We start from the raw sequence: 24,224 nt of genomic DNA, 5'->3' as shown, positions 1-24,224 counted from the left end.
ATTTAGACATAAATTAAAAAATGGCATGAATAGCTTATGAAATCATAACATCATAGTCATGTTCATTTAGGTAAAAAATAAACTTGTAGGAATGGGGTGGCATTTCAGTAAATATGTGGTTTCTTGTCGCAGTAGAACTGTATTAATATATGCTTCTTTTTAGATAAATTAATTTTCTCATAAGTACCTGAACGCAGCATTAGGAATCAACCCAAGGTAATGAGCTAGGACACAAGGAAACCACAACAAGGAAACAAGATATCGCATTGAATCGCGGCCCATAGGTCCCTTGTTATTATCGTGGGTTGGGCCTTTATCGACTTCTCCAAAACCTCCAGGGGTGGGTGCTGGTGTCTTTTTTTTTTTTTTTTTTTTAAACTGTGAGACTTGAGCTCGGTGGAATGAGGTGTTTTTAAACATGTCAGGTTTATTAGGAGCAATCTGCTGAGTTGGCACAAAAACTTGAGGAGCTGCTTTAGGCGAAGTCACTGGAAGTTCCGCAGAGGAATGCTCAGAAAAGGAAGGTCCCTCTCATACCAGGAGGTAAGTTACAAGTTCCTTCGTGTTTGTGTTTCACTCTGAAATCTTTCATGTTTGTTTCAGTAATCACAGGACTGCTACAGTCTGTAGGCTTCTGTTTTTTATTGTCTCTGAGGACAGCAGTAAAGTCTTTTCCTCTCGCTGTGTGCATGCTCCTGTCGGGCATATTTGGCATCATGTGACTGAACAGCCGCTTCCTGACTTCATGTTTCCTTTGGGTTTTAGCTATAGATGCAGTATTCATTTAGATTATTCGCCAGTTCTTATTTTAAGCTTTAAAATAACTGCAAAAATGGCGTAAAACCTTTTAAAACCACTGGTCGGTATGGACATTTTAAAGCCTTGCTTGCATTTGGAGCCAGCGCTGACTTGGTCATTAAGTTTGTGGTGCTGTCAGGTGTTTTCACTGTTTACGCTCTCCTTACTAAAAGATGGTTTGGACACAATGTAAAACCGACAGTGCGGTACCTTTAACTTATAACTACTGACTTTAAATATCAATACCAGATAAGTTAAACTGTTTTCTCATTGGAGTATTTGATTGTAGGTCAGTGAAATGAAAGAAACAGTAATTATTGTTGTTGTGACTAAATGTCAGGTGTGTAGAAGGCAAAACAAGTTAAATGTTACTGTTTTCTATATTTTATAATTTCGTTTGAGACAGAGGGTCTTAAAAGAAGGGGTTAAAATAGGATTTAACAGATTTAACAGATGAGGGAATCCTAAAATTATTTAAAGAAAATAATTACAAGATGTGAAAATTTGTACTGTGAGCTCGAGCAGATTTGTTTTGTGTGTGTGTGTAACCATGATCGGCTGACCTGTGTCCCTGCTTCTCTAAGGTTCACTGCTCTTTGTGGATTTAACTGAAGTGAACAAGATACAGGCCAAGGTCATTATAGTCAACTGAAGCTAAACTAAGTCCTAAGACTAGACTTGAAAACAAAATTTTAGTTAACAAAAATGAAAAACTAAACCAAATTAAGTAAAAAGGTAGAGAAAATATAATTAGCTTTAGTATATGTTAGTTTAATAAAGTTGTAATAATAACTTGCCTGATGAGACATTGATAGACATCAACCAGCTGTGTAAAACTTTGAGTCACTGCTTTCCCAAAGTTTTGGGTTTTTATTGAAATATCTGAGCTGATTTTCCTGCCTCTGACGCATGCCCTCCATAGAGTAATAATTAAAAAGATTAACTAATAGAACTAACTATTAGAACTAATACTGACTACTAGTAAAAACTAAAATAAAACTAAACATCTTCCAACAACAAAAAATAAACTCAAACAAGAACATGTGCTGAGGAAAATGTGCTGAGGAAACTAAAAACTAAAAAAGTCAAAATGAAGAAATAAAAACCAGTTTGAAAATACGATACTATAATAACTCTGATATATACAGATCCTGTGTTTGATATAACCTGATATTGAGCATGAAAACTGCAACCTGCCCTGTGCCATTCCCACAGCCCTGTTCATTCTGAGAAAGAAAGAAAGCACTGGTGAAGTCAGCAAAAACAAACCGATGTTATATATGATATGAAAACATGTAACTATAACAGATGTTTACATATTACTAAAATATGACAAGTTAACATTTGGAAGATGAATAAATTGCAACTAAAAGGTGTGGCGTTACTGAGAAGGGAACAATATACCAAAAACAATAGTGTATATATATATATATAAAACTTACTGTCTTTCAGGTATTCACCCAATAAAGAAACACAAACTCAATAGGTTGAATGCCTTTCAGGCACCGCTGCAGTCTGCACCTGTCCTATTTAGTGGCTGCTCCATACCAGACTGTGACGGAGGAGCACAGGACAGACTCAGTGACTGCAGTTTAGAACAGGATCAGCATGTCCTGTGGAAGATTATACTTCCCCAGAAGGAGCCGAATGAATTCTGAAGTGTTCAGAGAGATTCTGTCTGCTTACATCCAGCTAAATGCAGTCAACTGTTTCACAATACAGACAGACAATGACCTAAAACATGCATCCAAAGCAACCCAAGAGTTTATTAAAGCAAAGAAGTGGACAAGTGGATTATTCTTGTTGAAGACTAAACTTGGGACAGAAAGGCCCACATACAAACAGCACGATCGCCCCTATACAAATGTTAATAATTGTTTGGATTTTAAGTATAGTTTTACTATACTTGTAACCAGAAATATGTCTTTAAATGTTCTTTTTTTTTTAACCCCACAGTTCAATGATGATGATGATGACGGGGGGGAGGAGGAAGAAGATGAAGATGAAGGCAACGCACCGTCTCCAGTCTTTTTTGATGATGCCACTGAAGACCCGGAGCATGAGAAGCCTGATCGCAGCATCTCACAAAGTAGTAGAAGTGTTTCTGCACCACATGCTGGACACTCAATACATTAATCTATTTTTTATTGGTCCACGCTTTTGTGGCATTTAATTGGAATTGTCCACTCAAATTCCTGCCTTTACCCCTTTGTCCCTACAGCACAGGATGACGTTAGGGGGACCAATCCACATATGAGATTCAGTAAAACCTGTCTGAAGAATTTCTTCACGGTGGTGCTCATCTTCATCTACCTGCTGCTGACTGCGGTGGCAGCATTCCTGGCCTACCAGACGATCTCTGACTTCTTGGAGAAACTAAACAACCCCGTTATGTCCGTCATTTACAAAGAAGTTGACTCATTTTCACCTCCTGGTTAGTATAAATAATCCACTTTTCGGGGCATATTTTAGGACTATGACTGGGTTAGTGGGTGTTAAGTGTGCTGTTATGTCCAAAACATAGAACCGCAAGTAACTCATTTAATCCAGAAAATACAGATTGCACTACACAGCAGCACTTCCCATTTTCATGTAAGCATTTAAATCTGCCTTTATCAGCATTTAGCAGGAAGGAGGAACACATGCTTTTTGTGTAGTGGTTGTCGTAGCACTACATGGAATATAATATCTGAGCATATAAAGAAATTGATTCATTGAAACAGAGCTGTAGGAGTGCAGGTGGGGTAGACTGGATGGAGATGAGTGTCAAAGGTGATTTGTGATAGAAGGATAGCAGCACTAGTGAAAGGAAAGGTTTACAAGATAGTAGTGAGACCTGCTATGATGTGAGATTTTGAGATAGGAGGCAGAGCTGGAGTTGTCAGAGTTGAGAGGTTAAAATTTTCAATGGGAGTGACCAGTGTGGACAAGATTAGAAATGAGTCCATCAGAGGGACAGCTCAGGTTGAGCAGGATGGTGGATGTAGCTGCCAGGCAGGAGGAGAAGAGAAAGACCACAGAGGAGGATGTAGTGAAAAGGACATGCAGAGGGTTTGTGTGACAGAGGAGGATGCTAGGGATAGAGTGAGATGAGCCACCCTGGCAAAGATTTTAGAAATTAATACTTCTTTGCTCCTTTTCATCATCACACCTGGCCTGTTTTCTATCGCGATAAACCCCAAGTTATTGTTAGTGACAAAATACTCAATAATTGAATAACACTGTGACAGAAGGCAGGCGCTAGTTATGTGTGATTAACTTGTATTGCCTGCTGTGTGGCCACCAGAGGGTGTATTAAATCTGAAAACTTTTCTAAAATTGCAGCTTATCAAATGTGACTTGGTCAGTTGTTGCAGACATGCAGTGCAAGGTGCATTTTCTTTTTTGTGTTGTAGTTTTGCTTTAGAAGAGATAATGTGGTTTATTCTTTAGACAATACACGCTCTCTGTTTTTTTTCAGCTAGTCCCTTAAGCCTTAAATCTCCATCTGAAAAGACATCCATGAAAATAGTCAGCAACAGCTGAACAAATCCTGTTCTCTGTGGATGAGAGACACATGGAAGAATTTTGAAATGCATTAAGTGTCCTCGTCTGCGTCACCAAAATAAAACGTGTTTGGAGGCACCCGTTGCAAAATTTTACATTTTTACCTCCACATAGAACAAACAAGTAAATGGCAGTGAGTCCATAAGCACTGCTGTTGAAGAACGTTGATGCAGACTGTTTACTTTCTTTGAGCAGGCATAGCTCTGTACCCCGGCAAAGCCCAGCTGCTCAGCTGTAAACATCACTACCATGACTACATCCCACCTTTAGTGGACCCCGGAAAGCCTCAAGAAGTAGACTGTAAGATGACAGAAGTGACCTACTTTGGGCCATTCGCGAACGAAACAGAGGTCAGAATTAACTTTTTTTATTTGGTTGTTTCTCAGACATAACCCACAAGTCTGAGCAATCCAAAAGATGTGCAGCTATAAAATAAGCGCAAAAGTGTCTCCACTGTATTTACATACTATTATACTGTTACAGAAAAAAGCTCTGGTGGTCCGCGGGCCATCTGACGTCCGTAACAAAGAACTGATCTTCATGCAGTTCAGTCGCAATGAAACAGAGGAGGACTTCAGTGCCATCAATTACATGCTTTTTGCCAAGTTTAGTGACTTGATTGACAGGTAATCACTGTTTAATAAGACAGTCGCAGTTTGATGTTTTGCAAAGTGCTAACGGTGATTTGTGTGATAGCAGCATATGTGCCTGTTTTCTGCCTGTAGTGCAAATAAATCCGAGTTTATGAGGGACTGTGAGAGGAATTACTCCATGTGGACCTTCTCTGGAGGCTTCAGAACCTGGGTCAAAATGTCATTATTGACAACATCTGGGGTAAAAAATGAAGCTGTTGAGTTTCGACAAGAGGTATTTATGTCCCAACAGTTTACATGTAGTTCCATGCACGGTGACATTTGAATTGAAAGTTTTTAATCTCATTATTTATGGTGAATGGTCTAGTCTTCTGTGGTGAAATTCAACGATAAAAGGCCTGAAGCAGCGCAAACCGATCAGCTCTACTTTGCCGTCTTTGAGTGGCGAGATCCTTTTATGCAGGAAATCCGATTGGTATGTTCTCACAGGAGTTTTTTCCTTATTTGAATTGTGTGCTTGCACCAATTGCTCATTGTTTGACAAAACTTTGCTTCTTTCCAAAAAGATAGTGACTGCGAATGCGTGGAGCTCTATAGCCATCCTCTGTGGGGTCTTCATGGCTCTCTTCAAAGCTGCCAATTTCGCCAAACTCACTATTAAGTGGACTATCAAGATGCGCAAGAGGCATCTGAGGAATAAAGCACGGGAACTGAACCATGTAACCTGAAACACTTTGCAGACAAGACACAATCTTACAATATCCAAACTCTAAGATCTGACAGATCTGAGCTTTATTCTCACACAGCTGCTTTTTCCAGGTCACTACAGGCACCGTTTTTGTAATCAGTGGTGAGAAATATTAGCACTAGGGCTTGCTTATGAATTACATTTGTAGATGTTACTGCTTCTCTTTTAACATGTAAGCTGGCAGTAATAACTGATTATTACTAGATTATTGTTATTGCTAGATTCATTTTCTTTAAGAGCCATTATTTAGTTACTGCATTTCAAAAGAAGATGTGCTTCACAAACATCTTCTAAAACGTTCCATAAACACTGCGTTTGACACGCACACTCAAGAAAATGTTGCTGAAAGCCAGGACACTTTTAAAACTTCTTCTTAAAGGTTGTTTTTGAGTGTAAAACTGAGAAAATGTGAACTTTTGTGTTATATCTTGGACTGGTTCAGTTCTGAAAGTGATAATACTATTTTAAAGAACTCTAAAGGGATTACTGAGAACTGTTTTTAATTTGTAGTTTGTTTCTGTAGCATATATGTTCCAGCAGTGCTGCTGTTTTTCATTTAGATTCAACGTTATGCATCGATATGTTGAAATCTTGCTGTTTAAATTTGTGTTAGTTATGTGTAAAATGCAATCTTTTACTGATTTTTCAAAATAAATATATTTTTACTCTTGAATTTTACTGCCGAATTTAATTTGACATGGTATCAATGGGTAGACTATCCAGACTTTATATCTTTCCCCGACAAACTGATACTTTTATCTATATCATATCTGTTATTAATTTCTGTCTCTCTTCCACAGCATGTCTTTCATCCTGTTTTCCTTCTTCACCCCAACCGGTCGCAGCAGATGGCCGCCCCTCCCTGAGCCTGGTTCTGCCGGAGGTTTCTTCCTGTTAAAAGGGAGTTTTTCCTTCCCACTGTCGCCAAAGTGCTTGCTCATAGGGGGTCATATGATATGATTGTTGGGGTTTTCTCTGTATTTATTATTGTGCGATCTATTGTACAATATAAAGCGCCTTGAGGCGACTTTTGTTGTGATTTGGCGCTATATAAATAAAATTGAATTGAATTGAATTGAATAGAATCTATATGTTTGGATTTACCTTGAATAGGGGACCACAAATTTGTTAAGTAGAAGAAAATAGATGAATGGAAAACAGATGCTTCAAGTTACTGCTGATATAGGTGCTTCTACAAGCTTTTGAATTGTGGGGTATACTGAGTTTTTCACACACTTTATTTTTATTTACTTTTTGTTAAATAAACAATACCACAGTGTACTGTATCATGTGCAGTTGTTCATCTGAGATTTAATATTAAGACCTGGTAAGGACTAAATACTAAATGACAGTGAATCAGAAAGTTGTTTAAAAATTATGGAGCTGGAATGGGCATAAAGCACTGGCAATTTAAATATGGAAATCTGTCTTTTTTTAGACTTTTTTTTTTTTTATTTAAAAAGTGCCATTACAGTTAATTTTTTTTCTATTAGAGATTTTTATTTTTTGCACGGTCTGTGTGTGGCATCCTGGTTTCCTAAGTCCGAAACGGTCCTGAACGCATCTTGGGTTGGTGCTCCGTTTGGGGGCGCGGCGAGGAGGCGGATGTTGTTATTAGCTTCAGCGATGGATGAGAAATGCAGTAGTCCTACACACATCTGGATGTTGTGAAGGTAGCAATCAGTCACATCTAAGTGAATACAGTGGGTAAAACCATTCTGCTGTAGTCGGGCTCCCTCAACACCTTATAATTGTTAATAATTTAAGGACATTACTGGCGTTGTGTTCATGTGGCAGCTATCATGCTGTTGCTAGCTCGCTAACTTACTAGCTTAGCTTTCAATAACAGTTCAAGTAAATTCTGCTGAAATCATAATTCGTAATAACATTTTTTATTACTTTGGTAGTCGGATGGTCCGCTCGTATTTAAGCTAGTTTTTGGGTCAATTTACTATGCTTTTTTGCATACTTAACAGCTAACTGTACAGCTAGAAACAGTTAGGCTAACAACAATCAAGGACCCAAGACTTTATTGACCCATCAGCTAGTTTAAAACAGCAATAAAGCTGTGGTTTGACATGTACTATAAAGTTTTATTACCTTAGTGTGTTTGATAACATCATGGTAAAATGTCATGCGACCGGTGGTAAACTTTTGCACAAAGTTAGCATGCTAACTAAAATTACCAAGTAGTTTGGGCATCTGTGCATTTGAATTTTAAGTATTTATTTCCGCATAGTTTTGAAGATGAAGTACCTTGTTGTGGTGAGCTTGGGGAAATGTCAGTAGAAGATGTTCTCTGTGGTTTCTAAATGAGATGAGATGCTAACTGTGGCAAGTAAACAAACTGACTATACATGAAACGTCTTTAACTGCCCCCTGCCTGTTTTCAAGCATTGTAGCACAACTGCCTGATCTGCTAACATAACTCTGCAGAAGTTCACTGGATATCTAACATTGTCCTGCTGGCTGCTCTTTAGAAAATTAGCAGCTGACTCATGCGTTTTATAAATATTAAAGTGTTAAAAGATAGCTCTTCAAAGGTATTGTAAGGCACTTCTAAAACAAGATGACCCGTTCTTACTGTCAAACTATTTCACCTGATCACTTCTTCTGTATGGTAAAAGTTGGAAGTTGTGTTAATGGAAATTGTGCTTTAAAATCAAAGAAAGCGAGATCGCATAATGCTTAAAAACATATATACAGTGCTGTAAAAAAAAGTATTTACCCACTTCCTGATCATCAAACAAATTATAATAATATTATACAAAGATAACTCAAGTAAATACAAAATGTGATTTTTAAATGATGGTTTCATTTATTAAGGGGAAAAAAGCTGTCCAAACCCAGCTGGTTTAGTGTGAAAAAATAACCCACTCCAAATCTTGAATTAACTGTGATTAATCACAATTTTCAGAAAGCTGAGTTTAGTTTCATGAACCTGTTGAATCAAGAGATAATTTAAATAGAATTTCTTTGATAAAGTGGAGTAGGCTAAAAAAAATCTCAAAAAGGAATATATGATGCCATGATCTAAAGAAACAACATCAAATTCACTGACATCTGACGGGAAAGGATTACAAAGCCATTTCTCTGCAATCACTCCGGTGAACCACTGTGGAGCACCAGGAGCAGTTGGCTTACCAAAATTATTCCAAGAGCTCATCGACCACCATCCAGGAGGTCACAAAAGAACCAAGAACAACATCTAAAGAACTGCAGGCCTCACTCGCCTCAGTTAAGGTGTGGGATCATGATTTAACAATAATGGCATACATGGTCAAAAATGGCATACATGGTTAAAAATGGCATTCATGGAAGAGCTCCAAGGAGAAAACCACAGCTGACCAAAAACACCACAAAGGCTCATCTTACATTTGCTTAAAGAAAATCATCCTGATGATCCCCAAGACTTTTGGGAAAGTATTCTGTGGACTGATAAAATAAAAGTTTAACTTTTTGGAAGGTTTGGGTCCCGCTACATCTAATGTAAAACTGCCGTAATACTTCATAAAATGAACATCATGGGAACAAGCCAGCATGGTGGTGTTAGTGTGATGGTCTGGGGCTGCTTTGCTGCTTCAGGACCTGAACATGTAAGTGTGAAAAATATGCAAAAAAAAAAAACTAGGAAGTCAGGAAGTGGACCAAATGCTTTTCAATTGCACTGTACCGTGTGTGTGTGTGTGTGAGAGAGAGACAAGGTTTGCCGTACGGTTTTTGTCTTTATCCACTCGTCAATCAAATATTCGCCTTGTCATTGTTTGTAGAAAGGCTTGACTGCCAGTTTTTCCAGTTTCCAGGGTGGTAGTTTGTTTTTCCATACATGTATTTTGTCGTTGTATTTAAACATTAATAGAGCTACTGCAAATTTTCTCTCTTTTTCTGAATATTTGTTGGATCCCCAAATTCATAAACCAGCAGAATTTTGGGGATAAAGTAAAATCCTTCATGTGGTCACCTTCCTAAAAACAGGCAGTGTTGGTTTAGACCTTGACCAGCAGTTGACTTGTAGCTGTTTATTCCTCCCCCTGTTTGTGAGTGTTGAACGCGTCCAGACATCGCTCTGCCTTCTGGCCGTAGAGTTGCTCTATCAGCAGACTGGAATTAGACTACTGATCAGGTTGAACTTTGTTGGTATTTGGGCTGTGGTACCAAAACATGTTGTTGAATAGTTAGGTGTGGTTGCTCAAAGAAAAAAAAGCTTTGAGTTCCTTTCATTTTGTTGGTTGACGTGTCACTTTTCTACATACGGTATGGACACTGTTACTGCCCATAATTGTTTGTTCTTGTGACATAAAACTCAGGTACATCCACCCAGGGAGGCGTCACATAAGTTAAACAACACTCTCTCTTTCGGCAGTAATGGGTTGAGATTCATCTGCGTTCAAAATGACGAGAGACAGAAAGTGCATCCTCTGTGAAACCGTCTATGTCTCCAAGCAGGTAACTGACCCAGAAATTTGATTTACACTGTAAATATGTCGATACTTTAAAGACAAAGTCAATAATAATAAGTATTTGATCACCTTGGCATGTATCTACACTCTCAGGTGTGCAGGGTTCTGATTTAAGATACTTGTAGTTAGGTTTATTACACCTATTTTTAACCACCTATGAGTTTTTTAAATATTCCATATTGTTGTGATGCTGTGATGCCTTATGAGGCTCATGCAGGGGCTTTCTACTGCCTGACTAAACTAAAACTACGTGTTTTGATGTGTTTCTCTGTACCTTGCCTTAAAAAATGTTTTGTTATGAATATGTACCTGCAGGAGATGGATGAGCACATGAGAAGCATGCTCCACCACCGTGAGCTGGAGAACCTTAAAGGCCGGTGAGTTTTTTCTTTCTTTATTTTGTTACATTTATTTAAAGATAAATTGAAACGTATGTAACACAAAAAGGTGTTTGATTTCATTACATGACTCGTGACTTTCATGCAATACTGAAAAGGTTCAGGTTATTGCATTCTGTTTAATACTGGCTTCACAAAAATACTGGCTTCACAAGACTTTTGCCCAGATTATTTAGGTCATGAGGCACGTGTGCACACGGGCACGTGTACACAGTAATCGAGCAAGTGGATATAGGGGCAGCTGTCTCAACTGTACCACATATATTTAGACACAATCTCTCCGGAACAACAGGCATGACCGTTAGAAGGCAACTGGCTATCTTGTGACTCGCATGTAGATTACTAAAAGCATGTGGCTATGTCGCTGAGATGGAAGAATCTCTAGAGGAGTTACTGGAATTTCATGCTGTTGATGTGCAAAGATGAAATCTTATTGTGCTCATCACCTAAAGCTGAATATTTGTAATTTTTAAAGAAAATAGTGAGTGAAGATTTATTTGAAAAGCTCTTATGTAGGAATATGATGGCAACAATACACTTAAATTTAGCTACAGCTCGATACAGTTTTTTTGTGAGGTTAAGCTGACCCGCAGATTGCATTTTCAGCACTTTTTCTGCACAACTGCAGCAGACGAATAATACTTGAAAAAATATTGATTAGTTGTGTGCCAGCTGCACGAGAGGTCACAAAAAGGCAGGGTCCCATGACACAGATTTGAAAAAGAAGTTGAGAAGGAGCCAGCAAAGTCACTGCCCCTATCAGAATCACAGGATGGCATACTTGGGAGAGGTTTTGAAGTGCAGGCTAGAAGCAGCTGCACACAGCTCCAGTTACACAGGCTTTGCATTGGATTGGTCGGTACAATCCACAGGCCTGTGCTAATAACACATGCTGGCCTGAGAGGGGGCTGGGGGCTGGGTCCTGGCTCGTGGAACACAGAGTGAGGTCATATACAGACATTGCCTTCTGTAGAGTCTCAGAGCGCAGCGGACACCATCATGAGGGTGCACTAGGCTGCGGACGCCGGGCTACTCTCCCCTCCACGCGTCCCAGTGCTGCACTGCTTGGCTGGACATAAGCGGGACAGCTAGATTAGCATGCTGCCTGAGTCCAGCCTTACTGCTCCTCTTCCTGCCCTCACCCTGCCACCCATGGCCTGCTGAAGAAAGGAAAACACGATCAGGATGATAAAGATTATTTTTTAATGAGAGAAAATTCTAAGTTAGCGACCTCCTGATCTGTAACGGATAGAGAATTTGGACAAGTAATATTTTTAAGGATTGTAGAGTATTCTCCTTTCCTGATTTTACGAAGACTTTAAAGTAACAGAAAGTAGAGCCAGAATATATATTTGCAAGCTCTGCAGGCAGGAAAACCGAACCAGACAAGTTTAGAGCAATGCCCGAAGGAACGATTGAACGTCCGCTCTCTCCTTCCCTCCCCAGGGACTGCGGACATGAGTGCAGAGTCTGTAAGGTGAAGGTGGTGAGTCTGACTGATTATGCCAGCCACATTTCCAGCCCCACACACAAGCAGAATGTGGAGGCTGCTGACCAGAAGCCTGCTGGGCTCGACCACGAAGAAGACTACTTCGATCAGGAATTGGTGGACTTGATTGAAAAGAGAAAAGAGAAGATCAGGTAAAAGAAAAATAGCTACTCGTTTGGTTTAAACACAAAATGTTGTCTAGGATTTTAAATCAAAAGTCTCCGGGACAGTCACACATGACTTTTATGAAGCTTTTATGATTTAAATAGTAGTGATACCTTACAAGCTTGTGTATGTGTGTGTATATATACACCATGTATAGTCACATTTTGCTCAGTGGTGCTCACAGGCCTCTTTTAGCCACAGCTTCACATTATGCCGCGGCCGGAGTCGTATGTCAGGACTGAAGGCTATAAAAAAAGCATGACTGCACATACAGGGTTCAGACACAAGCAGTTTGATGCTTAAGGCTTTTAATAAAGAGTAAAACACAAAAACCTTCACTTCAGCCCTTTTTTGTACTTTAATTTCTAAAATTCATGTTTTTTTTAAGCCAAACTAAAATGTCACATTAATTGCACTATTATACTATTTCTTTAAATGAGTCTTTTCTATGCATATTTGGTATAATCCCCATAAATAACTTATAATAATGTGTGACTGGAGCTGCTGATCCATATGAAGATTTGTGAAGGCAAACGCTGTCAATTTGTCACATACCAGACATTTTCCCTCTGCTGGTCGGTTCATGTAATTGTCACAGAGACTTTGTGAAATCATCATTTTATTAATGCATTTTTAATTTAAAGCAAATGAATTGCTCTAATAATGACTTTCGGTGTCAAACAAACTTTTGAAATTATTATGGCAAACCTGTAGGTGGGATTATTTGCTTTTGATGTAAAGTCTAATAAAAGAAGTTAAAAAAACAAATCCAAATTTTCCATCCAAATTCACTCTTCTTCTTTAAGCTTGACGGTGTGTATCGTATCACCCACACAGAGCGGCAATCCTCCTCACATATTTCTAAGTTTAGTTCTTTCTCTCATTTTGTGTTAATGCCTCAGATATTATTACTTTTTGTTTTGAATGTTGCAAGTTGGATGTAGGGGCAGCTGTAAATATTTGCTTGTATTTCATTTATATTACTGTTATTTCCAGAAAAGAGAAGGAGGCTGCTGCTGCAAAGCTAGCAAAAGAGGAAGAGGATAAAAGGAGAAAGGAAGCGTTTCAGCAGAGGTTAAAGGAAGCGAAAGAGCGTTACTGCTTACAGCGTGGCTGGCAGCAGCCGGGACAGGGATTTGGTGGGTCTAGTCACCACAGGACTTGGTACAGAAGCAACCAGTTTGACTCCAGAGCAGGGGAGACACAGCCCTGGAACCAGGGGAAACAGGGGAAGAGCGCCACCTGGCATGCTCAGGAGCCCCCCAACTTAGAGAAGTGGGCGTCTGGAGAGTTTGCTGGTAGAAGCTCGGATAGTCAGGAAGCTCGGAGCAACAAGACGTGGGGTCATTGTGCATTTCCTGGCAAAAATGAGAATCGATTTCCGTGGCTCAGCAATGGAGGCAGTAGAAATGGGCTCTATGGGCAAAACAATATTTCCCAGTACACTCAAAAGAACCGGCAGATGAGCTTTTTGGGGGTTCCTCGTATGTATCCACCTCCCCCTGTCTCTTTGGCCCAGGCTGTGAATAAGTTTCAGAACACAGGTAATGACCAGCCAGGTCAGGCCAGTGCTGGGCTACAGAAGGGGGATGGCCAACCAGCAGAATCTGATATTAATAGCAGTAAAAGCTCTAAGACTTTGGGCAGCAATCCGAAGATTGACAAATCCTGTCGCTGGTCACCTTATCCTGTGAAGGGTTTTGAGTCTGTACCCCATAAAGATACTGGTCCAAAATCATCTGAGGAATACCCAAGAGTCCCCAAACCTCAAAACACTAGTTTTAACAGCCAGTCACGATCTGAAAAGGAATCAAGTCTTTTGCCCTTAAGTAGACTAGAAGAAAAAGGGAGGCATAAAACAAACCCTGCAGTCAAACCTAGAGATGGGAGCAGCAGTAGCAGTAGAAGCAGCAGTTCGCAGAGAGATGGCCACCAGAATTCAGCGTCTAATTTGTCCAATCAGAATGCAAATAAATCATTGCTAGATCGGAAAATGTCCTCAGCTCCTGGCATCAGCAGTGTGGCTCATCTCAGCAAGATCCCCAGTCAGGCTCAAGTGCAATCAAAACCAACTGGAATCCAGAGTGAAGTCAAGGCTCCACTGACTGGGTCCTTTCAATCACGGCAACAACAGAAGCTCCCAGAATCAGTTAAGCATGCCAAACAGACTGTGTTAGAAAAGAAGGGCTCTTTAAATACATTTGGTAATAACGTAAAAGTGGAAATGACATGGCACAGTGTCGAGGAGCCGCAAACGAATCAGGTACAGAGTCAGACTGGAGTGAAGAAAGAGATCAGCTGCAGGCAGAATGCAGCAAAATCAGTGTTACCTGATCCAGTCGGGTCAGAAACGCTTGCTTTGACATCTTCGGACACCAGTCAGTTTCTCCAGTCACTGCAAGTTAGCACCTCTACTGTGGAGACCTCCAAGCTGGCAGAAGCAGGCAGGGAATATGAGGAGAACAGTAAGAAAGTGGAAAAGCAAAGCTGCTCAGTTGTTCCAGATGAGACCATGCAGGCCACTGAGGCAGGGCAGAGCTCAGAGAGTGACACCTCCAGAAGTGGTGACGCACAGACACATGCATCAAGTCTGTCCAAACTTGACCTGCCTCCAGTTTTAAAACGTGACCTCACCAAACATATCAGCTCTAAGAGCAAAACGGTCGGCCACGAGCCCAACCTGAACATTGCCAGACGGGTGCGTAACGTGAGCGAGTCGCGGAGAAGCGACACCGAAAAGGATTCAGGGCTCAAGCCAACTGTGTGGCAGCTCATCAGCTCCTCTGGGTCTCGGCGCAATGTTAACTGGGAACAGGTGTATCACGAGGTCAGGAAGAAACAAGACAAAGGAAAAGGCATGCCAAGGTGAAATTATAATCTCATCTTTAAATTTTTAAATATATTTTGATTTCAGTTAATACAAGTTTATGTTCTGTCTTTCAGGTTTGGCATTGAGATGGTTTCATATGAGCAGGAGTACCAGAGCCAAGAGGAGGGTGACATACCGCTGCTGGAGGGTTTCCAGTGGGAGTCGTTGATGGACGTCTCTTACCAGGGCCCCTCCCGAAAACGCTCCTTATCAGAGAGTAGCCTCGCTCCTGCGTCCACGCACAACCTCTTTACATCCCATATATCAAAGGAAACCTCACAGAGAGAAAGCTTCAACTCAGAGCAGCAAGGATCTTCAGTTAATCCAAATCGCAAGTCTTCTCTAGGAACTCAAGACAGTCAGTCTCAGCCAGAGGTTGGACAGATGCTCGTTCAGCTAGAGGCCAAAGCTCTGAACCAGACAGACAACCTAACATCAGCTCTCCAGCGGTCTGACTCAGTGCTCGGGGACAGCAGTTCAGGGACGGAGCAGTGCGATGGTCTGGGAACAGGAAAGAGGCGGAGAGCAGCCGGGGTGAGCTTAGGAAACAGTGTTCTCATTTTTATTTGTGTATTTGTTTTTTGAAAGAACAAGCAGAATATGTCATCGTGACTGCTTTCTTTCTTCTCTGTAGGATGCTCTGAGTACAGAGTCTTCATGCATAGAACATAATAGCAAAAGACAGAAGGTTAAATCGAAAAGAGGTTAGTAGGCTAAAAAAAAACAAGAATCTCTGGGGTTATACTTCATTTTCCTGTCGTGGATTAGCTGCTTGTGTTTCACATCTGTGTTTTGGGCTTGCTGCAGAACGTTCGCACATTGACCAGCTGTTGGCAGTGTCTCTGCGGGAGGACGAGCTCAGTCGCTCCCTGCAGACTGTGGACACCAGCCTGATCCAGGCCCGGGCTGCGCTGGAGGCCGCCTACATGGAAGTGCAGCGTCTCATGGTGGTTAAACAGCAGGTCTGCACACAGCTGAACTCTATTATTCAAAAACTCTCTCTCTCCGCACAGTTACATGCTGTTACATGTTTAGTGTCTCATGCCAACGCATTACAACAAAAAGGGCCTACACCTAAGGACTCACAGAGAGTTTATGTGTTGGCAAGCGTTTTGTTGTCTTGCTTCACATTAATATATAACCACAAGTCTCACTATTTAAACTATGGTCTTGCATTCCATGTGAATTTCATTTACTTCTAAAAGTTAGGGATTAACATGAGGATTTATACTTTCTATGCAGTTTGTCTTTCAAGATAATATATTCCCTGCCTAACCATTGTTTTGTATGGCTTTGTCTTTCTCAGATGACTGTAGAGATGAGCACATTAAGAAACAAGCGCATTGAGTTATTAAAAGGGATGCAAGGTAAAAACATGTGCAAAATACATTTGGTTACTTGTGGCAGTAATGGAACAAATATAGTTTACAGAAGAAGCTATGATTGGTGGAATAAGCTTTTTAATCATGGATTTTTTATAAAGGTACAATGGAGGAAGCACCTCAGATCAAACTGAAAGAAGAAAAGATGGATACATTTGAAACTGAGGCACACGTACCCTCCTCTGTCACACTTTCCTCTCTTGTGGAAACTGCTGTCCACAGTCCTAACCGTGCTGCAGAGTGTGGCTCTCCCCCCTCCTCCAGCCTTCCCTTGATGTCTGTAGCTATCAAGCAGGAGCCCCTGTCCCCTGTTCATATCAGCTCAGAGCCGGACCTTGCGGATGCTTTGACCAACTGTGCTCACAGCACCACCCCGGAGCTGCCGGTCACTCCTGCCAGAGCCTCCTCACCAGGTAACATTGCTTTTCCCAGACCATAAAACAGCAACCCAGATCTTACATCTCATTGATCACTGTGATCAGTGATCTCTCTCACTGATCAATGAGCTCACCAAGATGTCTAAAAGAGCAACACAAAGTAAAAAGCATTAAAAGGTTTGTTATGTCACTAAACTAAACACAATACAAAAATCAGCTTTGCAAATATTTTATAAGCATTCTGGACACAGTGTGTTTATCATGAGAAATACTACATGTGAATCTAATCTTTACAAGTTTTTACACATACTGCTTGGAAGAGTCCATCATGTTTTATTTGTATTACTTGAATAAAAGGATATTGTTATGTAGGAGATTTCACTAAATAAAGTAACCGACAATTTTGGGTTATTTGTGCTGCTTGTTGCAGATTTCGCCGTCAACTTCCAGGCTTCTCCTGAAAGACACCCTGAGCTGTACCCGTCGAACTTTACAGAGCCTGCAGACTCCAAGGAGAAGTCGCTAACACTTATTGAGACAACGGAAAAAGCCATACAGACAACAAGGAGCAGTCTCACCTCTTTGGCTGACACAAAAAGCCCCCTTAAGTCTCTATTACCCATTAGAGACTGTGAGGTTAATGACTCGGCAGACATCCCATCCTTTAAATCCCCTTTAGCCCCCTCAGTCCTTAATATCCCTGCCTCTCTATCAGAGCTGAGGACTGGAAAGCGCGTGAGGAAGCTGAAGAAGAGGAAGGCATTGAAGAAGGCTCAGGGGACAGAGCAGTTTGAAAGCAGTGACACTGAGATGGATGAAGAGGCCTCACGGCCGAGATGCCCCCGAACGCGTAGGAGACCCAGCGGAGGCTCTCAGGTCAGTACGTCCAGTCTCCCTACAGAAGACAGAGAGGGTGACATGAACACAGAGGGTGATAAGAAGCCACTCAAGATGCTGTTTCCAAGTGCCAAATTAGAGAAGGCAGAGCAGAAGTCCCCAGCAGAGCTTCCTCATGAGGCCACCGCTGATATTATGGTGAACTTGGATTCAGAGGAAAGCATGGAGGTCAGCGTTGCCGGACAGCAGCCCCAAGTGGATGTTCAAGTTCAAACTCCCCCTCCAGCCCCAATCGCAGACTCCTCCAGACCTGAGCCACAGAGCCTGGCCTGCAACGAGGTCTCCTCCACCAGTGACATGGATTTGTGTAAATCATCTGAGAGGTGAGACGCTATCACAGCAATCTCAGCTCAGTGTGTACTTACATGAGCAAAAATAGTTGTTTCTGCAAACTTAAATTTAAAACGATAAGAAAGTGGGATTTCAAGAAAACGAATTTAATTGCAAAAGAAACCTTTTTCCTAAATTATAAGATCCCACAACTGGATTTCAGAAAGGTCAGATTTCATAAGAACAAACTTTTAGATTAAACTCTAACTTTTCTCTCAACAGTGACATGCCATTTGCCATCACTCTGCCCAAGAACTCATCAGGTACGTTCATCTCTGGAGAGCAGTCGCTATGATTAGAGTCGGGTCATACTTAACCAAACACAGTTTGTACTAAAGAGTTTCTTTTTTTTAGTTGGAAGATAGAGTGAAAAACCAGCTGTCATAACATGGGGCTTGTATTGTTCACAATATAAGTGACAGAAATAGTTATGTTAGGAGTGAGATAGCCTTAAATACACATAAACGTACAAACAGTAGTAGTAATAGTAGTAAGTAGTAATATTTTTATATTATGAATGTCACACTCCAAATAAAAACAGATTCCAGTGTGCCCAATTTACTTTTTATGGGAAAAGCATTCATAGAGCTGTTATCTGAGAACATGCATGAGTATGCAGAGATAACTAGTAGAAGACACGCATACACAGATAAGATGCTTTGTAATCTATTTTTTTCCATAAAGGACCACAAGACTGGTTCAATCTTTTGAATTGAATTGAAATGTTAAAATGATCTGGACAGGCCCCTTATGAGTGGATGTACTGCTGTCATTTTTGTCAGTTTCCTCACTGTGTTTGATTTTGAACATTTTTCCTTCATGTTTGTATTTTCCAGATGCATCATCTGACCATGGTGAAGATGAGATGCCCACTGACGGGCTGTTCGAGGGCCACCAGGAGGCGGTGAACGCCATGCAGATCCACAACGGCCTGTTGTACACGTGCTCAGGAGATCGAACCGTCAAAGCCTTTGACTTGGTGGTGAGTTAAGAATGAAATAACTGCTGCTATTTGCCAGGGTGTGCCTGAATATCTGTTATGGAACAACGTTAGATCTTTTCTTGTCTTAAATTTTGTCGTAGAGTCATAAATGTGTGGGTACGTTCGAGGGTCACAGCTCCAAAGTGAGCTGCCTGTTGGTCTCAGCGGCTCCAAGCCTGCATCATCGCCTTTATTCTGGTTCCAGTGACCAGATCATACGCTGCTACAGCCTCAGGGTAAATCACAGGCCTTTTACTTAAACTGCCATATGTTAGTGTCACAGCAACATTGGATTATTGACACTCTGTATATTTGCTCTTGTCCACAGACACGGGAACTCGAGCAGCAGTTCTCTCTGTCTGATCGAGTCCTCTGCCTCCACAGCCGCTGGAAAACTTTGTATGCTGGTCTGGCGAATGGCACAGTGGTGACCTTTAACCTTAAGGTGAAAAATTAAGTACAAGCAGGAATGTCTTTAAAATAATGGCATTGGAAGCAATGAAGAAATAATGTGGAAACAGCCCATGTGTTGAGCTAAAAATGCTGCCACAGTGCTTGTACATTCTCCTATATGTGACAGAAAATGCAGCCCCATCAGTGTTAAATCACATACCTCGAGTATTTTGCACATATTACTGACTTTAAGTGTGCCCTTAAATGAAAAGGTTTTGAAGTTACTTGTTTCTGCAATGATAAAAAGAAGAATCATCGTAAAATGTGCTTTGCTCGATATTCATTTTGCAATTGTTTGTTTAGACAAACAAGCAGATGGACGTGTTTGAGTGCCACGGGCCGCGGGCCGTGAGCTGTCTGGCCTCATCGCAGGAGGGAGCCAGGAGGATCCTGCTGGTGGGCTCCTACGACAGCACCATCAGTGTGAGAGACGCCAAGAACGGACTGCTGCTGCGCACTCTGGAGGGACACACCAAAACTGTGCTCTGCATGAAGGTAGGTTACATCTGAGCTTCAACAGAGCAACTGCATTACTGCTGGAGTAAATTTCATGATATTCAAGACATAAAACGTGTTGGTGAGCAACAATGACAGGATGGCATGTTATAAACCTTGATGTTTTGTACTGTTAAAAGATATAATACACAGATTATCTATGTTTGTATGCAAATTTGTGTCTTTTGTGAGTGTGTCTTCTCTTCTGCTGCTTTTTCCCAGGTGGTCAATGATCTGGTATTCAGTGGATCCAGTGATCAGTGCGTCTACGCACACAACATACATGTGAGTTGCTGTTACAGTTTTGCGTCTTTAGTTTCAGTTATTCAGTATTAAAAAAAAAGAAGCCATGTGAAATTGTTATTTTCTTACTTTGACACAGACAGGTGAGCTGGTGCGGGTTTATAAGGGCCACAGTCATGCTGTTACTGTAGTGGCCATCCTGGGGAAAGTGATGGTGACCGCCTGCCTGGACAAACTGGTCCGTGTCTACGACCTGCAGGTTAGCATCGTCACACCATCTGTCTTTTAATAACATAAACTGCTTATGAATTTCTTTCTTTATTTAATATTTACATGCCATTGCACAAGAAAATCTGAAAGCATGCTCTCTCCACAGTCTCATGACCAACTGCAGGTCTACGGAGGACACAAGGACATGGTGATGTGCATGGCTATCCACAAGAACATGGTGAGACACGTGCTTGTTTAGACACCAGTTATGACTTAATAACTCATCTATTTGGCTCTCATACAGAATATTTTTGAAAAACAAATTGTAAAGTTTCATTGCTGATATGAGGAATTTCTAAGCTTTAATGTGGTCACACACCTCTACTGGATCCTAAGTGATGATTGAGAGCGATTACCTTTCTACAAGACATCTTTTTTCATAAAATTGTCTGTGTTATATCTCAGAAGGCTAAATGCTAACTCTCATTTTGTGTGTTTCAGATCTACACGGGCTGCTATGATGGCAGCGTGCAGGCAGTGAAGCTGAACCTAATGCAAAACTACCGCTGCTGGGTAAGACGTGGGTCACAGAGCAGAGCTGAGAAATTTATGGATAAGTTGTGTCCCAGTCCCGTCTTTTCCTTCTGAGCTTCTCATTTTGTTTGGTTATTGGCGTTTTGTGTTTCCAGTGGCATGGCTGTTCGCTGGTCTTTGGGTTGATTGAGCATCTGCAGCAGCACCTGATCAACGACCACACCAGTGCCAACTTTCAGACGCTCAAGTGCCGCTGGAAAAACTGTGAAGTGTTTTTCTCTGCGCGCAACACCTCCAAGCAGGTATAAACACATTCAGCAGAACTCAACACCCAACAACATTTTCTTTCTTTTTAGACAGATGCAGTCAAAGTCATTCATTCTCCATAATGAGCCATTAATATTTTTTTTCTTATTTTTATCCTGCTCTTCCTAATAACGTTGCTTAGTTCATTGAGGTACCCACAGCTTCCTTAAGGCTCCACCACAGCATTTCAGTGAGGTTGAGGTCTGGACTTTGACTGGATTGTTGCAAAACTCAGAAGAGTTAATGCTCAGTCCTGTGACTCTGCTCCACCACCGTGTTTGACAGTTGGTGTTTCAGCTGATATGCTGTGTTTGTTTTTCACCAAATGTGGTGCTATGCATTATGGTCAAACATCTGCACTTTGGTCTGGTCTGTTCAAAGTTAACATTGTTCCAGACGTCTTGTGGTCTGTTCTGATACACATTTGAAAACCTAAGCCGTGGGGCCAACTTCTTTTAGAGAGAATAGGCTTTCTCCTGGCAGTCCCTCCAAGCAACTGTCATGAACTTTAACCTATTACATGCTAACTAAGGCCGTAGACTCTGAAATGTAGCTCTTGGGTTTTTTCCAATTTCTGTGAGTATTGCATGATCTGACCTTGGGGTGTGTTTGCTCGGGCACCCACTCCTTCGAAAACACCTGAATGCTTCAGACCAGCAGACACACAAAGCTTCAGCTTTTATTAGAGGTGGTTTTATTTATTTATTTACAGATGATTAGTTAATTGGGTACATTTGATTAGCAGCACCTGGCTGCTACTTACCCTCTTAATTCCTGTGGAAGCAGTAAGAGTGTACTTTGTGGTTTTTGCTTGACTGTGTGTACTGATATAATGTGGATACTTATATTAAACATAGCCCAAAATTCAAATCTTCATTTCGGTATATATGCAGATAATCTTTATGGCCCAAAAGCTCTAAAATGCTCTTTTTTTTTTCTACTGTTGCTTTTGAAACCTGTCTGCTAGTAGCCAATCAGTAGACAGATAGATTTAAAATGGCTTGTTTCAGTTAGACAGTGAAACGCCCACTGTAATATAAACAAGGATTACTTTCAACTGTAAATCCAGCAAAGCTAATTTGTGCTATTTTAATAAATATGGAGCTGAGTGAGCATAAGAGGACCACAACAACCTTTCCACTGTCACATATAAAGTGTAAAAACAAATCATGTCCTGTTAGAATCTATAAATGATTCTAAAGCAATACATAGCAGGAACTTCATATTTAATGAGTGATGCTGTGTAAATATGCATTGTAATATAACCTCCTGTAAATCTATTATGTAAACCCTTACATATGCTTTGGTTGAGTACATACAAGTTTTAGTAGCTGATTTAGAGGCTGTGACTTTGTGTGTTGCAGGGAATGCTGATGCACATGCAGAAACATGCTGAGGAGGACACTGAAGTGGAGCCTTAAAGCTTCTGGTGGGAACGCCGTTTCTCCCTGAGACTTCTCTCCTTTCCTGTAACCTTTACCCTAATGTTACCCTCCCATATTGGGAGGCACGCTCTTGGGACCCACTTACCCTTAGCAGCGCTCTCGTCGAGCCTGGCGAGTGGCGTCTGACAAGTCCATCCTTTATGCTCGGTGTTGGAATCCAACCATAATACAGTTACAAAAAAGGAGGGTTGGTTGTGCTGTTATGTTTTTTTTTTTTTTTTTTTAACTTTCTACAAAACACACCTTCCCCTTTTTATGTATGACCATTGCTTCTTCTTATCACTGACCAAAGAAAGACAAAGAAACACGTGACTTTTGTTTATTGAAGAAACTTCAGCGTAGCCGGTATCTAAGGGAGTTGCCACGCTTTTCCGATGAAACGCCAACAAAAAGCAGTTATCGTCTTCCAGATTGGTTGGCTACAATATGGCATGGGTTAAGAGATGTTTTTATCGTTGTTGTGCAGTTGTTGCGTGTCATGTTGAGCAACCTGTAGTGTTTGTTTTTTTTTTTTTAAATTAAAGTTGCCACTTATGACAATGAGCGATTTAAAGTTTTTGGAAATTCGTGGTGTTGTCTTTGAGGCTGCGTTTAACAGTGTGATTATTTGTTTTGAGGGAATTTAATTGAAGATTTATTTATTTAATGTTTGGTTTTTATTTTCTAAAAATGAAAAAAACTCAAGTTCTAACAATCTCATTGGGTCATTTAGGATCACATTTATTTATTTGTTGTTGCTCTGTCAGGTGATTAGTGCGTTAATAGGGACTGTGTTGAAGGATTTGTCTTTTGAGAATTGACATTTGCTGTGAAAACAGAACCAAGATGTGAAGTATGTGTGCTAATCTGTGTGGATTATTTCCTCATCGTTGTCGGCAGAGTGTTTAACCCTGTCCGCCGAACCTTGTTTTCCAAGCGTGAGGTGCTGTTTTTATGTCACATTCTTGTGGATTTATTTTGTATTTGGAGAATCAAGCAGAAGGCACTGGAGCTGTATTTGTTTTCCACAGTTGTCTAATAAAGTGTGGAGACAGCGGATGTTTAGAGGAGGTGTTCGATGGAAGATTTCGAAGAGAAGATTTTGGATTCATCTCCCATGCCATACCTCACCCTCTTGAAAACAGGTGACTGAATCTTCTGTTAAAAGCCCAGCTGTTGTTCTCTTTGGCAGACTTGGTTTGAAGGTCGCAGCTCTCCGGGTTGCGTTCTCTTTCTTTTTTTTCCTTCTTTTTTTTGAGGATTTGCCCTTAGCCGAGTTAACCTGACGTTCTCGCTCGTTATTTGTGATCGAGAAAAGCGTGCGCGTCACCTCTTACCTGGCATTCCTGAGTTTCTTCAAGTTTTTCTGTTGTTATCAAAGTTATGAGATGTTTTTTAAGAAAGAGAAAGTTAATAAAAATGTTTGCAACATCAGAAAAAATGCTGTATTTTTATGGTGTTTTCTTCTTATTTCACTCAGTGTTTACTGAAATTTGCATATTTATCACAGTTTCACAACTTAATT

The 24,224-nt window shown here is 40.8% G+C and overlaps 2 protein-coding genes across 3 annotated transcripts; both read left to right on the top strand.

Moving 5' to 3' along the window:
- The first annotated feature begins 283 nt into the window (after positions 1-283).
- pacc1 (proton activated chloride channel 1) lies at positions 284-6,358 on the top strand. The gene is made up of 8 exons (XM_031737096.2): positions 284-543; positions 2,755-2,887; positions 3,020-3,232; positions 4,540-4,694; positions 4,828-4,970; positions 5,070-5,211; positions 5,305-5,412; positions 5,504-6,358. Exons 1-8 carry the CDS (start codon positions 508-510, stop codon positions 5,663-5,665), a joined length of 1,092 nt encoding a protein of 363 aa, XP_031592956.1. The 5' UTR covers positions 284-507; the 3' UTR covers positions 5,666-6,358.
- An 840-nt stretch (positions 6,359-7,198) lies between these two features.
- Positions 7,199-24,133, top strand: znf106a (zinc finger protein 106a). 2 transcript variants are annotated; one of them, XM_031737008.2, is made up of 22 exons: positions 7,199-7,358; positions 10,049-10,131; positions 10,461-10,522; positions 11,990-12,184; positions 13,194-15,062; positions 15,141-15,600; positions 15,701-15,770; positions 15,874-16,028; positions 16,373-16,433; positions 16,550-16,861; positions 17,256-18,045; positions 18,275-18,315; positions 18,889-19,034; positions 19,136-19,270; positions 19,363-19,479; positions 19,791-19,982; positions 20,205-20,267; positions 20,365-20,484; positions 20,602-20,673; positions 20,937-21,008; positions 21,125-21,271; positions 22,640-24,133. In XM_031737008.2, exons 2-22 carry the CDS (start codon positions 10,078-10,080, stop codon positions 22,694-22,696), a joined length of 5,190 nt encoding a protein of 1,729 aa, XP_031592868.1. In that variant the 5' UTR covers positions 7,199-7,358; positions 10,049-10,077; the 3' UTR covers positions 22,697-24,133. The 2 variants fall into 2 exon arrangements, with proteins under 2 accessions (XP_031592868.1, XP_039459560.1); XM_039603626.1 differs by having other exon boundaries at positions 9,993-10,131.
- Positions 24,134-24,224: the final 91 nt, after the last annotated feature.

This window comes from Oreochromis aureus, linkage group 19 (assembly GCF_013358895.1).
Source record: "Oreochromis aureus strain Israel breed Guangdong linkage group 19, ZZ_aureus, whole genome shotgun sequence".
NCBI classification, from domain to species: Eukaryota; Metazoa; Chordata; class Actinopteri; order Cichliformes; family Cichlidae; genus Oreochromis; species Oreochromis aureus.
Note: the sequence above shows the minus strand (reverse complement) of the source record. Positions and strands in the feature narration are given on the sequence as shown.

Coding starts and splice junctions, on each gene's coding strand:
- znf106a (XM_031737008.2), top strand. CDS start 10,078: ATGACGAGAGACAGAAAGTGCATCCTCTGTGAAACCGTCTATGTCTCC. Junction 18,316..18,888: donor TCTGCCCAAGAACTCATCAG/GTACGTTCATCT, acceptor TGTATTTTCCAG/ATGCATCATCTGACCATGGT. Junction 20,674..20,936: donor TGGCTATCCACAAGAACATG/GTGAGACACGTG, acceptor TGTGTGTTTCAG/ATCTACACGGGCTGCTATGA.
- pacc1 (XM_031737096.2), top strand. CDS start 508: ATGCTCAGAAAAGGAAGGTCCCTCTCATACCAGGAG. Junction 2,888..3,019: donor TGATCGCAGCATCTCACAAA/GTAGTAGAAGTG, acceptor TTGTCCCTACAG/CACAGGATGACGTTAGGGGG. Junction 5,413..5,503: donor TTATGCAGGAAATCCGATTG/GTATGTTCTCAC, acceptor CTTTCCAAAAAG/ATAGTGACTGCGAATGCGTG.